This window comes from Gymnoscopelus braueri (genome assembly GCF_963280865.1).
Source record: "Gymnoscopelus braueri genome assembly, chromosome: 11".
In the NCBI taxonomy this organism is placed as follows: Eukaryota; Metazoa; Chordata; class Actinopteri; order Myctophiformes; family Myctophidae; genus Gymnoscopelus; species Gymnoscopelus braueri.
The window spans coordinates 22,329,189-22,352,343 of NC_137613.1; the positions used below are offsets into that span (position 1 = coordinate 22,329,189).

The 23,155-nt window shown below is 42.1% G+C and overlaps 2 protein-coding genes, 1 long non-coding RNA gene and 1 pseudogene across 4 annotated transcripts; all 4 read right to left on the minus strand.

Moving 5' to 3' along the window:
* Positions 1-248: 248 nt before the first annotated feature.
* On the minus strand, positions 249-1,250 carry LOC308095528 (globoside alpha-1,3-N-acetylgalactosaminyltransferase 1-like; the record flags this gene model as incomplete). Its single annotated transcript, XM_080442584.1, has 1 exon — positions 249-1,250. The coding sequence occupies one exon, from the start codon at positions 1,248-1,250 to the stop codon at positions 249-251; it is 1,002 nt and encodes a 333-aa protein (XP_080298710.1).
* Positions 1,251-5,443: 4,193 nt separating this feature from the next.
* Positions 5,444-6,451, minus strand: LOC308095529 (histo-blood group ABO system transferase 2-like; the record flags this gene model as incomplete). The annotated part of the gene is made up of 1 exon (XM_080442585.1): positions 5,444-6,451. The coding sequence occupies one exon, from the start codon at positions 6,449-6,451 to the stop codon at positions 5,444-5,446; it is 1,008 nt and encodes a 335-aa protein (XP_080298711.1).
* A 9,783-nt stretch (positions 6,452-16,234) lies between these two features.
* Positions 16,235-18,153, minus strand: LOC308095530 (aquaporin-10-like; annotated as a pseudogene). Its single transcript, XR_013935115.1, has 3 exons — positions 18,048-18,153; positions 17,151-17,368; positions 16,235-16,573 (listed from the first exon to the last, which is right to left on the minus strand). The product of XR_013935115.1 is annotated as an aquaporin-10-like (transcript).
* A 38-nt stretch (positions 18,154-18,191) lies between these two features.
* On the minus strand, positions 18,192-22,754 carry LOC308095408. Its single transcript, XR_013934065.1, has 3 exons — positions 22,384-22,754; positions 19,111-19,237; positions 18,192-18,884 (listed from the first exon to the last, which is right to left on the minus strand). It is a non-coding gene; the product is annotated as an uncharacterized lncRNA (long non-coding RNA).
* Positions 22,755-23,155: the final 401 nt, after the last annotated feature.

Sequence of the window (23,155 nt, forward strand, 5' to 3'; positions counted from 1 at the left end):
TCTCTCTCTCTCTCTCTCTCTCTCTCTCTCTCTCTCTCTCTCTCTCTCTCTCTCTCGCGGTCCGGGTCGAATTGTCCGGTCCAAGCGGGTCGAAAGCGGGTCGACCTGACCGGGTCGAATTGTCCTGGGTCGAATTCTCTGGTAACTATGTTGTTGTCTTTTGCCAACACTTTTTTCCGCCTCTCCAAACTGCCGCTCTAGCCTCTAGGTCGCCTGTATGGACGCGCCGGCCCTGCTGATGACTCTTCCTACCAATACGCGCCGCCAGTCCATCCTGGCCGTACCTTACGGTAGTCCTTATTGACTGTAGAGAATCTGATTATTTTGATCTCTGGCCTCTCTGGCCATTGCCCGTGCCATTGATACTCTGGAGACAGAATCTTGGTGGGTTTGTTCAGCCATAGGAATCGGTTCAGATGACTCTCTTCCTGCCACGCTGCCTCGATGCCCCGCTGGGCGTCCAGCTCAAAGTTGTCGCTGCACGTTGACAGCATGTGACGGACGGCCTCCGGCTCCCCTCCGAACGCGCCCGCGGGATAGTAGAAGTCGCCCTCGTCGGCGGACATGAACGCAGAAGACTCCGGCCTGCGTTCGTAGGTGAACGGGCTGCGCTCATTAAAGGCGAAGTCTTGTTGCATAAAGTGCAACACGGCGACCAGCTTACCTAGAGCTTCAGTTCCCCAGCGGTCATGGAACTTCGAATCGACGTCGAAACAGAAGATGTAGTCGGCGCCATCGCTCAGCTCCGTTTCGATAAAATTGGCAATGATTTTGAACCTGCCGGCTCCGATGTCCTGCCAGCGTTTTGAGTTTGGCGCCGGCCTGACCAACAACTCCCGTCCTGCAGCCATCTTAACGGAGGGGACTTGCTCTGGCCTATCCGTGAAGACGTAATAATGGACTTTAAATCCCACGAAGAAGTGGATCTCTGCGGTTTCCAGGAAATCCTTGAGGAATTGCATATATTCACCAACGGCAAAAACTGTCAGCCCTATGGTGAGGTTGCAGGGTTTGTAGATGGCATCCAACAGCGCGGGTTCAAATGTGGAATTCCATACTATGGGAGCCAACCAAGGCGTCAGAGTGACAACGTCGGTGCGTCCATTCGGTGCGGTCAGGGACCTGGGTTTGTCGTAGCGCATGTGTTCCGGTGCAATCGCTCCTCTCGGACACGGCCGGGCCAACGGGGCTGCCGGAGGCGGGTCCTCATTCTTCCAATTCAAAGACAGGTGGATTAGGATAGCCAACATTCCCACAGTGACGATTATTAGACAAAAGACCCATCTTTTGTCTGGTGGCCTGAACAACCTGGTTAGAGGGCGAGCCATGACCAGATCTGTAGTCAAAGCTTGAGGGCGAATAGTCTTTAGAAGTCCTTAGAGATAGTCGGAGAGTGAATTACTTACTAAATTAATTACTTACTTGAATAATTCTGCTTCTCGGTCGCGGTTCATTCATAGTGTGTTCTGTGTTCACCATTTATATAGTGCTTGGCTGGATGCTCGTGACATCTCACTGATGTCACGATAAGCTATCTCCATATATGGAGTTTACAATACTTTGGATAGGTCGGAGAACTCCACATAGGGAGCACCAGTATTCACCATGTCAATCTATCAAATACCCATATTACGTGAAGGGAGTGAAAGTCTTTGTTACAGCCACCCCGCCTTGACCTTCAGTCACAGGCCTGTTTGGGCTGTAATCTGTTTTACTTGTTAAGTGTCTTCACGGCTACGCTGATTGTTTGTGTCTTGAATAAATGTGTTATTACTTCGACACTTTGATATGTGAAATCGTGACGTCACAAAAAGCTTGCCGTTGCCCGGTACAACTAAATCCTATTTGAGGTTGAGTGATATTAATTCAATCACTAGAATTGCACAGTGGTCATATATGGTGAAATTAGTTAACACATCGTGTGCCAGAGGTTTATTAAAATAGGGTAGGCCTACATCCAGTACCAGCATATCTTCCATCCACTTACGCTGATATGTTTCGTGCTGTAAAAGCCCCGACGCGGACGTGCATGTAAACAAAGCCGCGTGCGAGACGGCGGAGGGTCCCGACTAACGCCTGGAACAATAATATTTCTAACGCGATCCTCCATTGCAGAGTGATCGCCGATCGAAAACGGCTCACTTCCACCACGTTAAAAAGAAATAGGAGATATTAAGCTTTTAGTCAAGGAGTTAACATTGGAGCGGACGAACGGAAGCATTTTTGACATGGATCGACACCCGGCCTCTCCTTCTTAGAGACTCTTTGGATGATCCCAAAGTTTCGTTAGAGCGCCGCACGTGGGATAAATATATAAAGTTGATTTAGTCAACTAAAATGTATTTTGGCGGTGCCATGATGGCGTCGTAGTGGCTGATTTTACACTTGGTTGCATACTGAAAATAGCCGATTTACAAGCTCACAACGCGTTGCAGCGCTTGTAGATCTGCTATTTTCAGAGCGCAACACCTGAGCGCAACCAAACATACTTGTCTTTTAGTTCTACTGGATCTCTTCTCCACTAGTCCCTCCCTAACATTTTTGTCTAGTTTTTATTTGTTGACGAAATTGTCAATATATTTAGTCTTAGTTTTAGTCATTGTAGCTTAGTTTTAATTTAGTTTTAATTTAGTTTTAGTGAAAAAAGGTAGTCGACGATTTAAAAAAAAAATAGTTTCAGTCGACGAAATCAACACTGCTGCGTAACTGCCGATACCGATGTCGTCAAAAAGGTCAAATAATGACCAATATAGCATAGAATGCATATAATATAATAAATAATAAATATATTAATTCGGTGGCGGTATACTGCTTTCCAGAGGTGGAAAGCAGTAGAAGTACACATACTCAAGTACTGTACTTAAGTACAATGTTGAGGTATATATATTTTTATCTTTTTTATCTTTTTTTCTGCATAATTACTTTTTACTTCGGTACTTTAAGTATATTTTGATGACGATACTTTTGTCCTTTTTCTCAATTACATTTTTAATACAGGACTTTCACTTGTGCAGAATATTTCTACATTGTGAAATCGAAACTTTTACTTAAAACATTTGAGTACTTCTTCCACCTCTGCATATTAACAGTTTCCTCGTTTTCAGATCAAAGTGCACAAGGTATTGTAATTCCGCCGGCGTACCGACTTGATATGAATACAAGATTGTTGACAGAAGGATTGTGGGCTTAAAGTAGCACTGATAACTTTGAAAATTGTACTGAGTCACACCTACGGTACATGTGTATATGTTACAGGGTGAATGGAGAACCAGGGTGATTGAAGAAGGCTCGCTCGTTTTTACCCACCCAGCAATTCTGTAGAAGAAACACTAGAGGGAGCCACAAGCCAGGCTTGTGCACAAGCATATATGGCCGCGACCACCCACACACACAGTCACACACACACACACAGTCATTCACCCATGACCCATGACCCATATCCACACTCAAATGTTTTTAATGTCTTTAACAGAGTGTACAAATCTAACCAAATGGACCCTTACGTGTCCATTTGGTTACATTGTACACTCTCAGAGGTGCAGACCTGTAAGGGTCCATTATTTGGAACCCCCTCAAAGGGAGGGGGGGTCCCTGGACCCCACTTTGAGAACCACTATCAGTGACACGATTATATTGTGTACTAAAAGCCCTCCTATGAAAGAGGCTCTGCTGCCACCTAGTGGAGACTGGGGCAAGTAGAGTAGATCAACATCTGTCAAAGGGACATGATTGAGATTTCATATTGTTTCAGTACATTATTATTAAACCTTCATTGGAAACGTCAAACGTGATATCGGAGGAAGCAAACAAAACAAAAATAATCATAAAATAAGATAAAAATAGACAGGCAGTTAGATAGATAGATAGACAGGCAGTTAGATAGATAGATAGATAGATAGTCAGATAGATAGATAGATAGACAGGCAGTTAGATAGATAGATAGATAGATAGATAGATAGATAGATAGATAGATAGATAGATAGATAGATAGATAGATAGATAGATAGATAGATAGATAGATAGATAGATAGATAGATAGATTAGATAGAGAATAGGATCTGCGACTGGGCTAAGTTTATCCACTTTACATTGGCTATTTTCAAAAAGATATTGAAAAAAAGGGAAATATTTGTGAACGTTTTTGGAACTTTTATTATTATTATCATGATCAAAAAAGAACAGATCTACAAGCTAACAATGCGTGTGCCTCCCTGGCACTACATATTTACAAATGGAGTTCCGCGGACAAATACATCTTCATCTGGGGACATTGACATAAATAAGCAACTAACACTATAAACAAGCCCAAAAAAACGCAACCCGCAACTAACCAATATTTACAAGCAACTTTGCAGAAAAACAAGCCCAAAGCCGCTTATAATAAGTAGACATGGCAACACTGACACGCACGCACGCACGCACCCACGCACGCACGCACGCACGCACACACACACACACACACACACACACGCACGCACGCACGCACGCACACACGCACACACGCACACACACACACACACACACACACACACACACACACGACACATGCCCCTCCAGCAGATCACCAACAGGTGGCTGCTGCTGCTGCACAAAGCAACCGTCCCAGACACGCGTCTGTCTGCGGTGCATGGGTGACATCTACTGGGGAAGGTTCGGTACGACAATTCCAAGTCTGGTCCACTGTCAAGGACCAGTGGTGTGTTGTAGTTTTTTTTTGAAGGTATACTATGATTATTCCCTGCCTCCCACACGCACGGCATGCGCGCGTCTATAATTAATGAAATGTAAAAAATTGCACGCGCGCGTGGCCCACAAAAATATTGCATGTGAAATTTTTCCGCACGCTTCGCGCGCGTGTGTGTCTCGCTCATAGAGGTATAATCTCGCTCTGTAATGTCTGTCTTGCTCTCGTTCTGTCTCTAATCCGGCGGCCTCTGTCCGCGAAATGAATGGGGGCGAGTGTGTTTTGGGGCGAGCGTTCCAGTTACCACCGGAACGCTCGCCCAGAATCGTTTTTTTTTACTCTCTCTCGCTTTGCTGCCTGAGCAGCACAGTGCACGTTAACGCCAGTCAGTCAGCGCCGTCAGTTAGCGTATCAGAGCGTATCAGCGTCTCAGATACGCTGTTTTGAACAGTATTTGAAGGTGTACGGTGGCGACGAAAAAAAATCTCAAGGTGTACGACGTACACAGCATCTGACGGTAGAACACTGCTCTCTCTCTCTCTCTCTCTCTCTCTCTCTCTCTCTCTCGCGGTCCGGGTCGAATTGTCCGGTCCAAGCGGGTCGAAAGCGGGTCGACCTGACCGGGTCGAATTGTCCTGGGTCGAATTCTCTGGTAACTATGTTGTTGTCTTTTGCCAACACTTTTTTCCGCCTCTCCAAACTGCCGCTCTAGCCTCTAGGTCGCCTGTATGGACGCGCCGGCCCTGCTGATGACTCTTCCTACCAATACGCGCCGCCAGTCCATCCTGGCCGTACCTTACGGTAGTCCTTATTGACTGTAGAGAATCTGATTATTTTGATCTCTGGCCTCTCTGGCCATTGCCCGTGCCATTGATACTCTGGAGACAGAATCTTGGTGGGTTTGTTCAGCCATAGGAATCGGTTCAGATGACTCTCTTCCTGCCACGCTGCCTCGATGCCCCGCTGGGCGTCCAGCTCAAAGTTGTCGCTGCACGTTGACAGCATGTGACGGACGGCCTCCGGCTCCCCTCCGAACGCGCCCGCGGGATAGTAGAAGTCGCCCTCGTCGGCGGACATGAACGCAGAAGACTCCGGCCTGCGTTCGTAGGTGAACGGGCTGCGCTCATTAAAGGCGAAGTCTTGTTGCATAAAGTGCAACACGGCGACCAGCTTACCTAGAGCTTCAGTTCCCCAGCGGTCATGGAACTTCGAATCGACGTCGAAACAGAAGATGTAGTCGGCGCCATCGCTCAGCTCCGTTTCGATAAAATTGGCAATGATTTTGAACCTGCCGGCTCCGATGTCCTGCCAGCGTTTTGAGTTTGGCGCCGGCCTGACCAACAACTCCCGTCCTGCAGCCATCTTAACGGAGGGGACTTGCTCTGGCCTATCCGTGAAGACGTAATAATGGACTTTAAATCCCACGAAGAAGTGGATCTCTGCGGTTTCCAGGAAATCCTTGAGGAATTGCATATATTCACCAACGGCAAAAACTGTCAGCGCTATGGTGAGGTCGCAGGGTTTGTAGATGGCATCCAACAGCGCGGGTTCAAATGTGGAATTCCATACTATGGGAGCCAACCAAGGCGTCAGAGCGACAACGTCGGTGCGTCCATTCGGTGCGGTCAGGGACCTGGGTTTGTCGTAGCGCATGTGTTCCGGTGCAATCGCTCCTCTCGGACACGGCCGGGCCAACGGGGCTGCCGGAGGCGGAGGCGGGTCCTCATTCTTCCAATTCAAAGACAGGTGGATTAGGATAGCCAACATTCCCACAGTGACGATTATTAGACAAAAGACCCATCTTTTGTCTGGTGGCCTGAACAACCTGGTTAGAGGGCGAGCCATGACCAGATCTGTAGTCAAAGCTTGAGGGCGAATAGTCTTTAGAAGTCCTTAGAGATAGTCGGAGAGTGAATTACTTACTAAATTAATTACTTACTTGAATAATTCTGCTTCTCGGTCGCGGTTCATTCGTGTGTTCACCATTTATATAGTGCTTGGCTGGATGCTCGTGACATCTCACTGATGTCACGATAAGCTATCTCCATATATGGAGTTTACAATACTTTGGATAGGTCGGAGAACTCCACATAGGGAGCACCAGTATTCACCATGTCAATCTATCAAATACCCATATTACGTGAAGGGAGTGAAAGTCTTTGTTACAGCCACCCCGCCTTGACCTTCAGTCACAGGCCTGTTTGGGCTGTAATCTGTTTTACTTGTTAAGTGTCTTCACGGCTACGCTGATTGTTTGTGTCTTGAATAAATGTGTTATTACTTCGACACTTTGATATGTGAAATCGTGACGTCACAAAAAGCTTGCCGTTGCCCGGTACAACTAAATCCTATTTGAGGTTGAGTGATATTAAGGGTGCGTTCGGATATTGCGCACCGGAGCGCACTCGCCTATTAGTTTGTATTGGCCAGTGCGCTCAGTGCTGTATTTCCGAACGCACCCTAATTCAATCACTAGAATTGCACAGTGGTCATATATGGTGAAATTAGTTAACACATCGTGTGCCAGAGGTTTATTAAAATAGGGTAGGCCTACATCCAGTACCAGCATATCTTCCATCCACTTACGCTGATATGTTTCGTGCTGTAAAAGCCCCGACGCGGACGTGCATGTAAACAAAGCCGCGTGCGAGACGGCGGAGGGTCCCGACTAACGCCTGGAACAATAATATTTCTAACGCGATCCTCCATTGCAGAGTGATCGCCGATCGAAAACGGCTCACTTCCACCACGTTAAAAAGAAATAGGAGATATTAAGCTTTTAGTCAAGGAGTTAACATTGGAGCGGACGAACGGAAGCATTTTTGACATGGATCGACACCCGGCCTCTCCTTCTTAGAGACTCCTTGGATGATCCCAAAGTTTCGTTAGAGCGCCGCACGTGGGATAAATATATAAAGTTGATTTAGTCAACTAAAATGTATTTTGGCGGTGCCATGATGGCGTCGTAGTGGCTGATTTTACACTTGGTTGCATACTGAAAATAGCCGATTTACAAGCTCACAACGCGTTGCAGCGCTTGTAGATCTGCTATTTTCAGAGCGCAACACCTGAGCGCAACCAAACATACTTGTCTTTTAGTTCTACTGGATCTCTTCTCCACTAGTCCCTCCCTAACATTTTTGTATAGTTTTTATTTGTTGACGAAATTGTCAATATATTTAGTCTTAGTTTTAGTCATTGTAGCTTAGTTTTAATTTAGTTTTAATTTAGTTTTAGTGAAAAAAGGTAGTCGACGATTTAAAAAAAAAATAGTTTCAGTCGACGAAATCAACACTGCTGCGTAACTGCCGATACCGATGTCGTCAAAAAGGTCAAATAATGACCAATATAGCATAGAATGCATATAATATAATAAATAATAAATATATTAATTCGGTGGCGGTATACTGCTTTCCAGAGGTGGAAAGCAGTAGAAGTACACATACTCAAGTACTGTACTTAAGTACAATGTTGAGGTATATATATTTTTATCTTTTTTATCTTTTTTTCTGCATAATTACTTATTACATTTTTAATACAGGACTTTCACTTGTGCAGAATATTTCTACATTGTGAAATCGAAACTTTTACTTAAAACATTTGAGTACTTCTTCCACCTCTGCATATTAACAGTTTCCTCGTTTTCAGATCAAAGTGCACAAGGTATTGTAATTCCGCCGGCGTACCGACTTGATATGAATACAAGATTGTTGACAGAAGGATTGTGGGCTTAAAGTAGCACTGATAACTTTGAAAATTGTACTGAGTCACACCTACGGTACATGTGTATATGTTACAGGGTGAATGGAGAACCAGGGTGATTGAAGAAGGCTCGCTCGTTTTTACCCACCCAGCAATTCTGTAGAAGAAACACTAGAGGGAGCCACAAGCCAGGCTTGTGCACAAGCATATATGGCCGCGACCACCCACACACACACAGTCACACACACACACAGTCACACACACATGCGCGCGCACGCACACGCGCTCATGCTTTCAATGGACTGTTAAGATACTTTTATTGTGTTCTGCTGGCTTTTGTTTTAGTTTCTCCCTGACACACACACACACACACACACGCACACAGTGATCCATGAAAAGAACTATTCTGTCCCTATCGGTTTACAACTCGAACGGCGCTGTGTCGACTAGTAGAGCATCGGCCGGTCAGCGCGGGCAGGCGCGAGGTCAGCGCCTGGAGGCGCGAGGGCGCGCCTCCTCGGCCTCAAGCTCTACTAAGTCGGCGCGCCTCCGTCATGGACAAGCGTGTGCGTGTGAACGTGTGTTCAGCGCTCCCCTAGCGTAGCTTCCTGGTTGCTATGTGGGGGGGAACAACAAAAGACAGGTCCGCGTCGCATCAAAGCCCCGCCTCTTGGCGCCGCGTTCTCCTTCTCCTCCTCGGAGGAGGAGGAGGAGGAGGAGGAGGAGAAGGAGGAGCTCCTCCTCGCGAGCCTCTCATAATAAACCCCCGCCTCGCAGTGCCGCGTCCTCCTTCTTTTGAAAATAGCAGCAATCTACAAGCTCACACTCCTTCTCCTCCTCGCGAGCCTCGCTAATAAACCCTGTCTCGAAAAGCCCCGCCTCGCCCGAAGCCCCGTGCCTAAAAACGAGCGCTCTGTCTTCAATCACCCTGGATCTCCATTCACCCTGTGACATATACACACACTAATGCACACACGCACACGAGCACACACGCACACGCACGCGCACGCGCACACACACACACACACACACACACACACACACACACACACACACACACACACACACACACACACACACACACACACACACACACACACACACACACACACACACAGACGTTGGTATTTCTATATGCTTGTGAGGACAGCAATATTAAAAAAAAGGCTATGCATTTTTCTTGCCATTTTGAACCGTAAACCTAAACCTAACCCCAACCCCTAAATGCCTAATACTAACCCTGTACCCCAACATTGATTAACTTAACTTTTTTTTCTTTTCTTGTAGGATCCACCATTTTGGAGGTGCAAGACCTCATTAGAAGGCTGTTTCTCCATTTTTGGCCATGGACTAGACCTCTAAAGTATAGTAATACACACACACACACACACACACACACACACACACACACACACACACACACACACACACACACACACACACACACACACACACGCACGCACATGCACACGCACACACACAAAAACACGTGAGTGGACATTCAGAGGAGCTCCAGGTATTAAGGGGAGCGTGTGATTTTTTTCTTTTTCCTGAAGGGCGTGCAAAGTCAGCGCAACAAATATGCCACTGTTGTGGTTCCATCAGAAATGGATGAATCACTTGCATTTTACATGACACACACATTTGCTGTTGCACAAAAACAAGAGGAGTGGAAAAAGCTCTGCGATGAGGAGAAAGTGCTTTTTGCTTTTCGACAGTATATAACTCCAGACTGTCTGATTGGCGATAACGGCCTCCTACTTACCCTTTTCTGGCATGTCCATTAAAGCATGCACTTTAAGAGTCTACCGAATTCATTTTTTAATAAAGTTCCAAATGTCAACAATAAAATAAATAATGCTTTTGATGTACGTTTAGCAGGGGAATAAACAGACTGCAGCCTGTTTAGGTCCCCCGAGCACTGCTTGAGGCTACACAGTAAAATCCTATCGTTAATTTAACTTAGGAGATTGTACAAATTTAACAAAATGGACCCATAGGGGTGCATTTGGTTCCATTTGTACACTCTTCTGAGTTAAATTAACACTCTACTGTAGGAAGGAGCTCTTATTAAGATTATTTTCATAGTGAGTTTTAAACCTGTTTCACTTTTTAAGTGAATCTTTTTTCCTTCCCTTTTACCATTATTATTAAAGTAATGAGATGGATGTTGACTGGATGTCATTATTTTAATGTAAATGTATTATGGTAAACAGGAAAACAGGCAGATGGTACAGAGGACCAAGCAAGAGTTGTGTGGTATACCTAAACCTCCTGGTTTCTGCTGCTTTATTCTTGACCCCCATGTGTTACTTTACCTGTTTACTCTTTTATTATGAGCAGTATTTATGTGTTACTCCTAGCTCTATCTTTTTTCTTTATCTGTTCTGTGTTTCAGAAATGCGATACTGCCAGTACAACTGAATTTCCCCTGCCGGTTGAAGTACAGTGTCTGTCCGTCCATTCGTCCGTCCATCCGTCCGTCCAGCCAGCCGGCATCTGTATCTGTATCTTTAAATCATGCACTCTATAATAAAACTTGGAAAGTGAGCCATTATATTAACACTTTCTTAAAGGAACTCAGAGATGTGCATACAATATTATAGTCTGTAGAAACAGCACTATAGCCTGACAGACAATATCCCTCTTTCTGTCAGTTCCAGCCTCTCATTTTGTTCCTACATTTCCCATGATGCATTTTGTGGACAAGCATTGGCCTATGGTCTATTCGGTTGTTAAGACGTGACGTTGCGCCCCGCTAGAATAAGTTCCGGGTCCCAGTGTGTATTTTCCCAATATGCGCAGTGCTGTGTCCCTCGCTGTTTTAACAGATCTGAGACAAAAATAACGAAGTGTCATTCTACCGCTTTCCTGGCAACGACAAAAAGAAGAGGAAATCGTTTTTTGTATTTACATCTATATATAGATATATATAAATAAATATAAAAAATATATTTTATAATGTTAATAATAAATAAATACAAATATAAATATATATATTAGCCTACTTTTTACTGTCTATGATATTAGCATTAAGACCCTTATTAACCCTCAATGGTTCATTTCTGAAAAAGGAGGTTATTGTAAAAAGATTTGCGGGTTCCAACATGTTTGTTTACAATGAAGAGTGGACGGCGCTGGTGCCTTTTGGACCCGGACGTGACGTCGGACTACAAAATGACGTCAGACTTAAGAACCGAATAGCCGCCATCACATTGACCTTATATTTTAAATCAAGATCTCTGTTTTGCTGTAAAGACAGAAATGTCACGCCACCAAGGGTAGTAAAAATCAAGAAGTACGGGATTTCTTTGGTGATGTTTCAGAGACACAGAAGTCTGTATAATAATTAAAAGACGCTTTTTTCGCTCCGCGAAACTGATGTGGAAGCTTGCATTGACTTTATAAGGTTTTTAAAAAAAACGTATTATTCGCATGAAAAAAATCGCCCCGGTGTGTAAGGACCTTTATGGTTGCTAATGGAACAATAACCATACAGTACATCAAATATCTATGTTATAGATATTTGATAACAACAATGGAAATCATGATAGCCTGTCTCTTTAACCACTTAAGTCCCCTAGGGCTCTAATAGGCCCCCTACGTTTTCCCTCCACACTTTGTCTTAGCTTAGAATAGCCAACTTACAAGCTCACAACACGTTGGGTTGCGATGCGTTGTGAGCTTGCTATTTTCACAGAATGTTTGCCCCAGAATAGGGACGATAGGGTTCATGTGGTTCAACTTTGGAAACTTTGGATTCACATTTGTGTAAACCTTCTTATATAAACTTGATTTCCACATTACTTATTTCCTTCTGATACTGTACAGTGGATAGATAGTCCTTTTATTAATTAAGGGAAATCCAGTTGTCATACAGTAGCATAGCGTAGTGTTTACTGCCGGTTTGCTTGGTGTGATATTAATTTAAAAAGGCTTTTTGCTAGGCAGCATGAAGAATTTTTCTTAGCAGTCGTTCCGCTTTTGGATGCAAATATGGCAGTACTGTTAATCAGTATGTTCAGTTTTTAGTCTGTTATGATAAAATTGCAGTTTCAAGCGAATCAAGAACCAAGAGGAGTTATTTGTCACTCATACAGGTACAAGCAGCGAAATGTTGTACCTTCTTTATCATATTATTTGTTGTTTATTTATTGTTGGGTCCACTAGGTGCAGAAGTTGGTTCTAAAGTGCATTGCATCCCCTCATAGCTTACTTTATCGACAAGCAATAAGCGGTTGTAATTAAATTACTATCAGTGATTCAATGAAACAACACAGTCACAGCTTAAGGACCAGCCTTTACGCTGATGTGATCCACAGTAAACGCCTGCAATCGAACGAGAACGGCCATCATTATCATAAAGACTTACGGCCTTTAAATCAATAGCCTGCCTTCCTTAAGCCTGACATATACTTCCGTCGTACGACAAACATCAGTGGTGTAAAGTTTTTTACTTGTAACAGAGTATTTCTACATTGCAGTATTGATTATTTTAATTAACTACAAAATGTGAGTTCCTTTTTGGACCACTGGTGTGAGCTTGTAGGTCTGCTATTTTCGGCATGTGACACCGTCATATGACGTAGCCTATAGATTAGGATTTAGAAGCAACACGTGAGAGCAGCCGTGTCGCCAGAATCCTAAGCGGGGGACTGGAAGCCGCGGCGTGACGAGGCTCTCGTTATAGATCGGGCCTTAAATTCACTTGGAGTGTCAGGCTAACTGATTGCGGAGGAGGACTTTCTACAGGATGAGAAATGGAGGTGTTAATGATGTCACCCTCTTCCCAGGGAACAAATTTATGGTGTTACTTTTTGATGGAGTCCTTCTGGTGCAGGCTCCTTTCCAACTGATTTGTATCTCGGCGTGTACACTGGCCAGGGGGAGAGAACAAGGGATCGTCTGAGGTTTTTGCTCAATACTTTTTTTTTGTTTTAAGTAGGCTGCGATGCCACATTACTAATGTACTGTGTCTGATGTAGAAAACCAAAAAAAGGTGCTCCACACTCCACAGAGTGCATATCTCCTCCAGATCTCATCCCAGACTTGGTTTGCAGGCATCGGGACGCAATTAAGGAGGCTGGGTGGGGGGGTGCAGCATTTGTATGACATATGCAGTGGCCCCTATGGGCAGAAGTCGTTTAGGAGGTGCAGTCCATAGAGGCCCAACATCCAATTTGGGGATGATTAGATCTTGTGTTCATGATGTATTTTTGTTGTTGTCGTAAATATAAGCACATATTTTGTAAGAAATAGGCCGCCCTACAGGCAAACAGAATGGAATATCAAAACTGTGTTCGATGGTCAATGCCACATGATCATTTTCATCATTTTGACCATGAATACTGAGCATACTGAATACTGAATACTGAATGATACTGACCATGATACTGACCATACAGAAATGATACTGACCATGACTCGGCCGAAGGGCTGTCCCATTTCAGAGGCAGAGTGTGTGCCCTATGCGCCCTCCAGGGGGTAGTGCCCTACCCACCCTACCTAGGGCTGCACTTTGAAGGCTGCAACCCCCGAATTGAGACACACCTGTCTCCTGGTTCCCTTGTTCTCTAATCTGTTAAGAAGACAGTTCAAAAACCTGCCTACCAGTGACATCATTTCAAGCTAATGGACATTGAAAATGATGACCATTGATGTGATGTCACTGGTAGGCAGGTTTCTGAACTGTCCACTGCCCTCCTCTGAGACACACAGTAGACATAAATGGTGGCATTTTGTATGAGCATTACTGTTGATCAATGATATGAATAATATGGGGTGAATGGGTGAATGCTCCTTAAGGCCACCTGGAAATCTAATGCACTAAAAAGGACATTTATGTCACCATGGAATGGAACATGCCCACTGCATCTTTACAACAAGAATTTCTTTTTTTCCCAGCGGCACCTCTGACCGCAAGTTGACCGCAAGTTGACTGAATTGCTATACAGGGATGAAGTTGCTGCGTTATGCACCTGAGAGGAATGGCGGGGTACCAAGGAAAGAAAGGCCAATTAAGATTTAAAAGGGCAAATGGTTTAGAGTTGGAGACCAGTGGGTTTCATGGGAGTTAGATCCATGGAAAGCTGTTTCGTTCATGTTAACTGGGATCCTAATATATATAGTTTTGAATGATTACCTCATTTCTACTGAGTATGACAACCCTGTTTGCATCTGCCAGGTTTATGTGTCCCCTGGACTTTCAGGGCAAATAGATGGCCAGATAATTCTCTTTAAAGAACTTCCTCCACCTGTAAACCTACGTCTTTTTTTAAAAAGAAATAACGTTTTGTGAGCTAAAATGTGCAATAGTGTAAAGATTTTTTCTTTAAAAAATAACAAAATTAATAAATTGACAGTTTTCTTGTTCATAGAGCATGCTGTAAATCAGCTGTTCTCAATTGGTTTCTTTAGAAAAAAATGTTTTGGAAATAGACGATCTACAAGCTCCCAACATATTTTTCGAATATATATATAATGGCATAATTATAATCAAGTTTGGGGTCCCCAAATTGTTTTCCTGTAAAGTGGGGTCTTTGTATAAAAAGGTTGAGAACCACTGTAGTAAAGCATACTTAATGGACCATTTCAGCATTTTTCAACCTTCCTCTGTATGTTTTTAATATGTGTCATTTAAGCCTAAAAGAATCACCATGCTGCTGCCTCACTAACCAAGGCTAGCAGCTAGTTAGCTTAGTTAGCATTAAACTTCTTCATAAACAGCACTACAACAATACAGTGTTGCACTAAAGTACGTTTAAAACATTAACAACATTCTCACAAGTTAAGGTACTGATTATGGTGCTGACTACAGTTAATGACTATGGTGCTGACTATGGTACTGACTATGGTGCTGACTCTGGTACTGACTATGGTGCTGACTATGCTTAATGACTATGGTCAATATGGTACTAGATACAGTAGATAGATAGATGGATGAATAGATAGATAGAGCTTCACTTCACACATACGTAAATACTAGAAACGTGTGCTCTTCTGTGCACATGTCTCTACCAGGCCAGGGGCCTATTCCTCAAAAGGTGAATTAAAATGAATTAAAATGAATTAAAATGAATTAAAATATTATCAAACATCTAACAACAAGATGAACTATAGTGTTAGTTAACTATAACAGAGTGACAATTACATATCACATGAGTCATTGTGAAACAATTATGATTCATGGTCACACACTATTTCAGTAATTAATTTGATTATATCTTATTGTATTTATTTCATTTTATTTGAATGCAGGGTCATTAAAATGAGTCCATATACAAACACATGTTTTGAAAAAAATTGAAGAACAAGGCACTAGATTAAGTAAGCTTGGCTGTTAGCCTGCTCCTGACCAGGCTAACTTCACAGCTAAATTGCCATGGTAACTAAGCTAGGCTTGCTTCAATTCTCTTTTGAGGAATCGGATAAGGCTAAACTTAGCCAGGGTGAACTGGCTAAACTAATCTTCAAGATAATTCACCTTTTGAGGAACCGACTCAGCTCTAATCCTGGCTAAATTAAGCCAGGATAGGTGGAAAAGCCAGGCTTTAGCTCTAATTCACCTTTTGAGGAACAGGCCCCAGGTTGCCTATCCTATAATTTGGAAATTCACACGGACGGAAAGGGGTGAAAACATCTGGGCTTCGTAGGCGCAGACAAAAAGTCTTGAGTTTTAATCTAGTGAGTCTTTAGTTTTAGTCAACCTGGGATGTCTACATGACAGACAAAGTGTTGTGCTTGAAGTGTAATACCTATTTTGTTAAATAACACCCATATTATAAAAATAAACTGAATTTAATTGAACAATAATAAAAACTAATACAAAAAACTGGTGCAGAAGAAATATCAAGCTCATGCTATTTTATTTGCTTTTATGGAAAATCGTTTTGAAATGTTCCAATTTATAATTTCCAAGGTGAAACAATGCAAAGGGTCACCTTTGCTTCCCAAAAACAGCCTTTCGCATTCATTAAGAGTTTCTGGGACAACTAAACGCCATTTTCCACAGTCCTGTGGGAACCAATTCCTGGGACGAGGTCACTTCTTCTAGGTTCTTCTGACTCTGACTGGGGCAGGTGCCTCTCAGGCAGGTGCCACTGAATGATGATGACATAGATCCAGGAAGCCAGGACGGCTCCCACCATGGGAGCCACGATGGGCACCCAGAACCAGTAGTTGTAAGCCCTAGAGGGTGGAATAGAGGGATAGGGCTTTGTGAGATGTACTGCACAATGTACTGTATTGCATCGTATTGCAATATTTGCTCTATTTATTTGCAATATTTATCAAGTTCTCTTCTTTGTCTTGATTTGTCTTGAAGAAGCTTACGATTACATGCACACAGTCTAAATGCCATAAACAATGTACTATATTACTTACTATATTGTCACTGTCAGGCACAAACCATGTATCTCCATAGTGAAAATACAATACAACGTGAATTTGTTTTTGGACATTTTCGCCTAGAATGACACACCAAAAGGAATTCTGGAGAAACACCAGGTTGAAAGTGGTTGTTTGTCTGTCGATTTCTATAAATATTTAACCAATGAATATTATTAACAAGAGCTTGTGACTAAACAATAACTAGAGACTGGCTCCATTGGAACAATTTTTTTCTATTTCCTGAAAAGTAATGGTTTTGGACAAACAAACTTTCGCCCGACAACGAAGATACTATACCAGCAATGTCATGCCAGGAGGAAACATTACTCAAGATTACTCTCTTCAATTTGTGGTGCAAATCAATGGCTTTACTCACGTGAACACCTCTGTGCCCCAGCCTGCACATAGGGTGAGTAGGCGCGGCCCCAGGTCTCTGGCTGGGTTGATCCCACCCCCACAGTTGGAAGACATGGACATAGAGATGCCCAGTAAACCAACCGCGACCAGTGGAGGTACCAGGTTGTGTGGGACAGGATCGTTCTGAGTGTCCACCAATGGCAGGTAGCACATCATTATCATCCCTGTACCCACTGTCTGTATGGTAGAGGACACTGGTTAATTCTCTGTTACAGATAAGAGTATGCAGTATTATGGTAACAGGAATATTTGCTGCAAAGATCATATTGTACATAGTATTATTCTACATTGCCCTCCTTGCACAGATCATTGATCTTTTTTGATATTATACTGTTTAGAGTGATGATAGGTTCTTGGTTTACCTATGATCCTCGCTTTGCTTACTGTAAATCGCTCTGGATTAAGAGTGTCTACTAAATGCCTAAATTGTAAATTGTAAATTGCCCGCTTTATGTTTAGGAAATAAATGCTACAAATCAAATGCAAATTCATGTAAATTTCCTGTGTGGAAATTAATTACAATAACCTGTTATTTTTCATCATGAAATAATCATGTGAATCCAGACCTCACCACAAGCCTTAATTGACTTCACTAATTAATTCACCTCGTTCATGAAGGTTGTCGATGTAGATGCAGGGAAGATATCCCTAATATGTTGTTGACTAATTGCATGTCATACCCAATAGTGCACATACTGTAAGGCAAAGTTATATTCCGTGTAGCACGACCGTGTCGTCTGACAAAAATAAACTGTAAAATGTTGAATTGTTTCAGTTGAAATGATGTCACTTTTGAGTATAAATTAATGATGGGTGTGTTATGTATTTTCTCGTACTTATTCCAATCATCTTTTACCTGGTCAAGGAAACTGCTCCCCAGAGTCAGGAACTCAGATGGATAGGTGGCAAAAAGTTTCATTTGCTCCGTACACAGTCAGGATGCCACTGCTGTAGTCCATAATCGCATCTAAACAGACAAAGAAAGACCCACCTTGTTATGAAATTCCCAACTTGTTATTGATATTTGGCTTCTTTTAGATAATCGGCATCATGGTATGGTGCTTCCTACGGTGCTTCCCTGTCTTCTATGGTGCTTCCAATGGTGCTTCCCTGTCTTCTATGGTGCTTCCTATGGCGCTTCCCCGTCTTCTATGGTGCTTCCTATGGTGCTTCCCTGTCTTCTGCGGTGCTTCCTATGGTGCTTCCCTGTCTTCTACGGTGCTTCCTATGGTGCTTCCCTGTCATCTATGGTACTTCGGTGGGCCATTAGGATATTGCAAGTGGGCCCCCAAATTATTGGCAAAACACTAAGGTTTTATTGATCTCGAGAACCGTCTGATAGATGGACTCTTTTAGATAATAGACTATAAGTAATAATGTGTGATGCAATATGTACCGTATAAAAGAGAGAAAATGGAGATGGAATCTTAGATCAGTTTAAAGTCCGATTTACAGTATACTATGTACAAGTTCACAATGCGTCATCATGAGCTTGCGTACATATGCAATTGTCAAGGGCACGACACCATCATACAATAAATAAATGATGCTTTACCGTAGTACATGAAGAAAACCACAGCAGATGCTATATAGGCCCCCAAGACCTGAGAGAGACAGTAGGGCAGAAGTTTGGCCCAGGGCATTTGGCCCATCACACAGCTACACAGAGACACAGCTGGATTCAAATGGGCCCCTGTAGGAACGTGGAGAGATGGACACAAATGTAAACAAAAATGTTTTTTACACTGTCAGAGTTCAATTAAAACACTGTGCATGCTTATCATGCTTCAATCATTTTTACTGTGTACCGAAGATGTACGTCATAATGTGTAGGCTCCATAAATATTTTCCTGAGTTTGGGACCTTCACCTTATTCCCATCTCTACATTAAACAGCAATAAAAATATTGTCAAATTTACCAGAAATGTTTCTGCTGATGTACATGGCAACCATGATCCCAACTGAGAAGGCCATGTTGACGGACAGGTACTGGCCCTTCATACCCTGTGTCGTTCTAACCTGGGCTGATGCTGAAAGGCCAAATATCTTGAGGACAGAGGAAGAATGGGGGGAAAGTAATAATATTATTATTCATAATACTTTTTTTTTGTAACCATGCATATTTTACACATGCGCGCATGCACGCACACACCAGAGACACTAGTACTCAATACATCAACATGACAGACAGGAAAACAGACCAATTATTGTTAAATTATAACTAAGAGTGAAACGTTTTTCACTCAAAACACATTCAATCAAACTTCTGTAAAAGAGAGTCATCATCTCGGTAGACGTTAAAAGAGTGAATTCTTCTCCGAAAAAGGTCTTAGCTGAAACCTTTTACAGATAGTGTTGACATGGGATTCGAAACAGTTTGTTATCAAGAGCATTATCCAAGTGTGTGTAGGTATTCACAAGGTCAATGTCAACAGATTTTATAACGGTAAGTAGTGGTCTAGATTGTGACTTTGTGAAATCAGTGTTCACATTATTTTGACACAGTAAGGTGGAGGAAAGCAGCAAGCCTCATCACACCAAGCCACAAAGTCTTTCTAAGCCACAAATTAAAGTCATCCACCACAGGCCCATAATCCTGTTCCTCCTCTCCAAGAATGCTAACAGCAAACTTTAAAATGTGTCTTTTCTTATAGTTGCTGTGACACTCATTAGTGTACAAGCTGTAAACAAAAGGGGAGAATCAGCAACCTTGAGGGGAACCTGTAGATGAGTAGAGCCAGTTTAAGAAAGAACCATTAACTCTCACACAGTGTGACCTATCAGTTAAAAAGTCTATTATTCATCCAATCAGGTTAGTATCGAGTTTAAAATGACAGAATAACCTCTCAACAAGCAGGAATGGCTGGATGGTATTGAATGCCAATGAGATATCAATGAATAAGAGTCTGGCATGCCTCTTGTGGCCCTCCCAAATGCTAGTACAGAAAATGTTACAATAACGACATGCATCCTCCATATCTCTACCCGGCCTGTACGCAAATTGTAACAGATCAGCTCATTCATCGATCTGCATTCCTAGTAGTAAATCTAGTAGTAGTACAGTAGTAAATCTTTATTTCGGTCCATTTAAAAATTAAAAATTAAAATACATACATACATTAGAGTCCACTTATACAAGTGGCACCGAAAAGGTGTAGGCTGAAGCCGAAGCTTATTTTGCCTACCCTTTTTGAAAAAGAAAACTTTGGTTTCGAAGATAAAATAAAATGTAGTAACACATTGGTTTGACTAAGCTAAATTCATCAGATAAATTGAAAAAAAGAAAAGAAATCTAGGCAAACATTGGTTTTAACAAAACTAAAGCAAATCTAAGCAAAAGACAACTTTTACATAGTCTAATTTGAGGAGTAACAAAAGTTCCAAAAATTAGCAAAAGTTTCAAAACATAAATAAATATAATTTTCAAACATTATTATAGTAAAATAAAAGGCATAATTCAGAAGGACTTTCCAGGCACAAGACAGGAAAGACTAGAGTTTAATTCTGGTTCACCATTTAGCAACACCAAGCGGCAGAGACCATACTGGGTGGCTTTTTAACCACAGAATATGGGGCCAAGAAGCACATTAAACAAGTCAACTTTTTCTTCTGTATATTGGTATTTTTAATTATTATTAACTGTTTGTTTGAGTGCTGTATCATAGTAAGGTTTTATATTTGTTTAGTAACTTATTTTTTAACATCTTTTTAAATGTAGTGACAGTTTTACACATTTTGAGTTCTCTATCTAAGTTATTCCATAAGTTCACCCCCTTTACCGATATACACCTGCCTTTTGTGTTGGTCCTAGCACTTCTTGTTTTAAATATACACGTACCCCTGAGTGCATACTGGGATTCCCTAGCCTCAAACAGCTCCTGCATGCAGGGTGGAAGTATATTATTGTGTGCCTTGTGCATAATTACAGCTGTATGTAGGTCCACTAGATCATCTAATTTGAGAGTTTTTGTACTGATGAAGAGTGGGTTGGTGGGTGCAAGGTAATCACTTTGGGTTATAATTCGTATTGCTTTCTTTTGTAACATGTAGATTGGTTTTGTGGTTGTTTTGTATGTGTTCCCCCATACCTCCACACAGTAGGTTAAGTATGGAAGTATGAGGGAGCAATACAATATGTGAAGTGAGTTCCTATTTACTAAATGTTTCATTTTATATAATATTGCAATTGATTTTGATATTTTTGTTTTTGTGTTATCTATATGGGGTTTCCAACTGAGTCTATTATCTATTGTAATTCCCAAGAATTTATGCTCATACACTCGTTCAATTTCGATGTTATTGATTGATAATTTGACTGGAGTCATCATTTTTCTATTGGAGAAGATGATGTATTCTTGATAAGATTTTCAAATGACTTCATAAATGAAGAAGCTAAAGCTACTGGCCTGAAATCATTTAATGCAGTAGGGGTTTTACTGTTGGCTACTGGGACAATAATGGATTGCTTCTAAAGCTTGGGGATCTTCTGAAGAGACTGTGTCAAAACATGCTGAAAAATGCTAGAGATAGATGGTCTGCACATGGTATCAGGTTGTGAGATCTTAGTCTTAGTATGTCAGAAAAGGTTTGCCACTCTCTTCACATCAATAGCAAATGCTGAAGAAGCTGCTGTATTTTCTCTTATCTCATGACACAGTGCAGTGAAATCAATAAAATCCTACTGTACTCTGTACTGTACATAGAAACCCTTTAATTCACCAGCCAGGTGTTTATCAGAATTAAAACCAACTTGAGCGATCCCCTGGAGGGCAAAATAACTGTCCTCAGTACAGGCATATTGCCTTTTATTTGTACTCTGCATCCTCAGCACAGACCTATACACAGGCAGAAGGTGCAGTTATGATCGGAGGAACCCAGTGCAAGTCCCGCCTTACACTTTCACATCCCTTTAATGGAGCCATAACATAGATCTTAAGTTTTGCTGCAACATCTTCGGCAGTGAAACATAGCATTTATGCCACCAAAATGTACTGCCAGACCAGAACATATTGATATTATTATATCTTAGTCCACTGCTCTCAAAGTTCATTTGGTATGCATGTTAAAATACTTCTTAGTATACAGTTGTACAATTCATTACCACACAAGGTACCACATGCAGTATACAATAGTATATTATGCAGAAGGAAATGGCAAAAAATAAAATAAAATAAAATTGTATATATACTCACTATAAGGATGAATGTGCCCAAACATTCACTCAAGCACTGCCGAACTAGGATGTTCTTAATTTTCAGTCTCTTCTTTAGTTGGTCCATGCTTGCTGGTCACTATCTATTCAAAACTGCTCTGGTTCAGCTATCACTACCTGTGATTCTGTGCCACTGGATGGATCCCTGTATACCCTGTGTCACTGACAACCAGAAATTGCAATACAGTACGTCACCATCAACGATCCGGTACAATTCTGCTACAGTAAAAGACAAATCTCCTGGAGAAGTTACATTGAAGGTCACCAAGCTCAACTTTCAAGAATTGCACTGAAATGGAAATAGCACCAGCATATTGGTGATAATTATTTCCACAGTCTGAAAATGGTTCTTTTCCCCTTCCAGTCCTGCCAGTTATAAAACTATAAGTTTTATAAGCACGCACATCCACTCAGGTGATCAGGTGCAGGACAAACAGAAGATCAGCATCAAAATAAGAGTCCACACACTGTTATTATCTCCCACTGTTTCACCACAGGATCTTCATCATTGCTTCACCATGCTGCCCTGTAACCAAATGTCAAGGCCATTTAACCACATGAACCAAGACGTGGTTTTCCTGTGGGTCTCTGTTGATGACATAAGTCTTGCCCAATCAACAAAGGTACAGCAGATCTGAGACCCTTCACAAAACATGAAAACTAGTGACAAAGTTTCAGCAAACACCCAAGGTTATTCAACAAAAATTAGAATGTTTATATCTCATGTTCAATAGACAGACGTATTGACAACC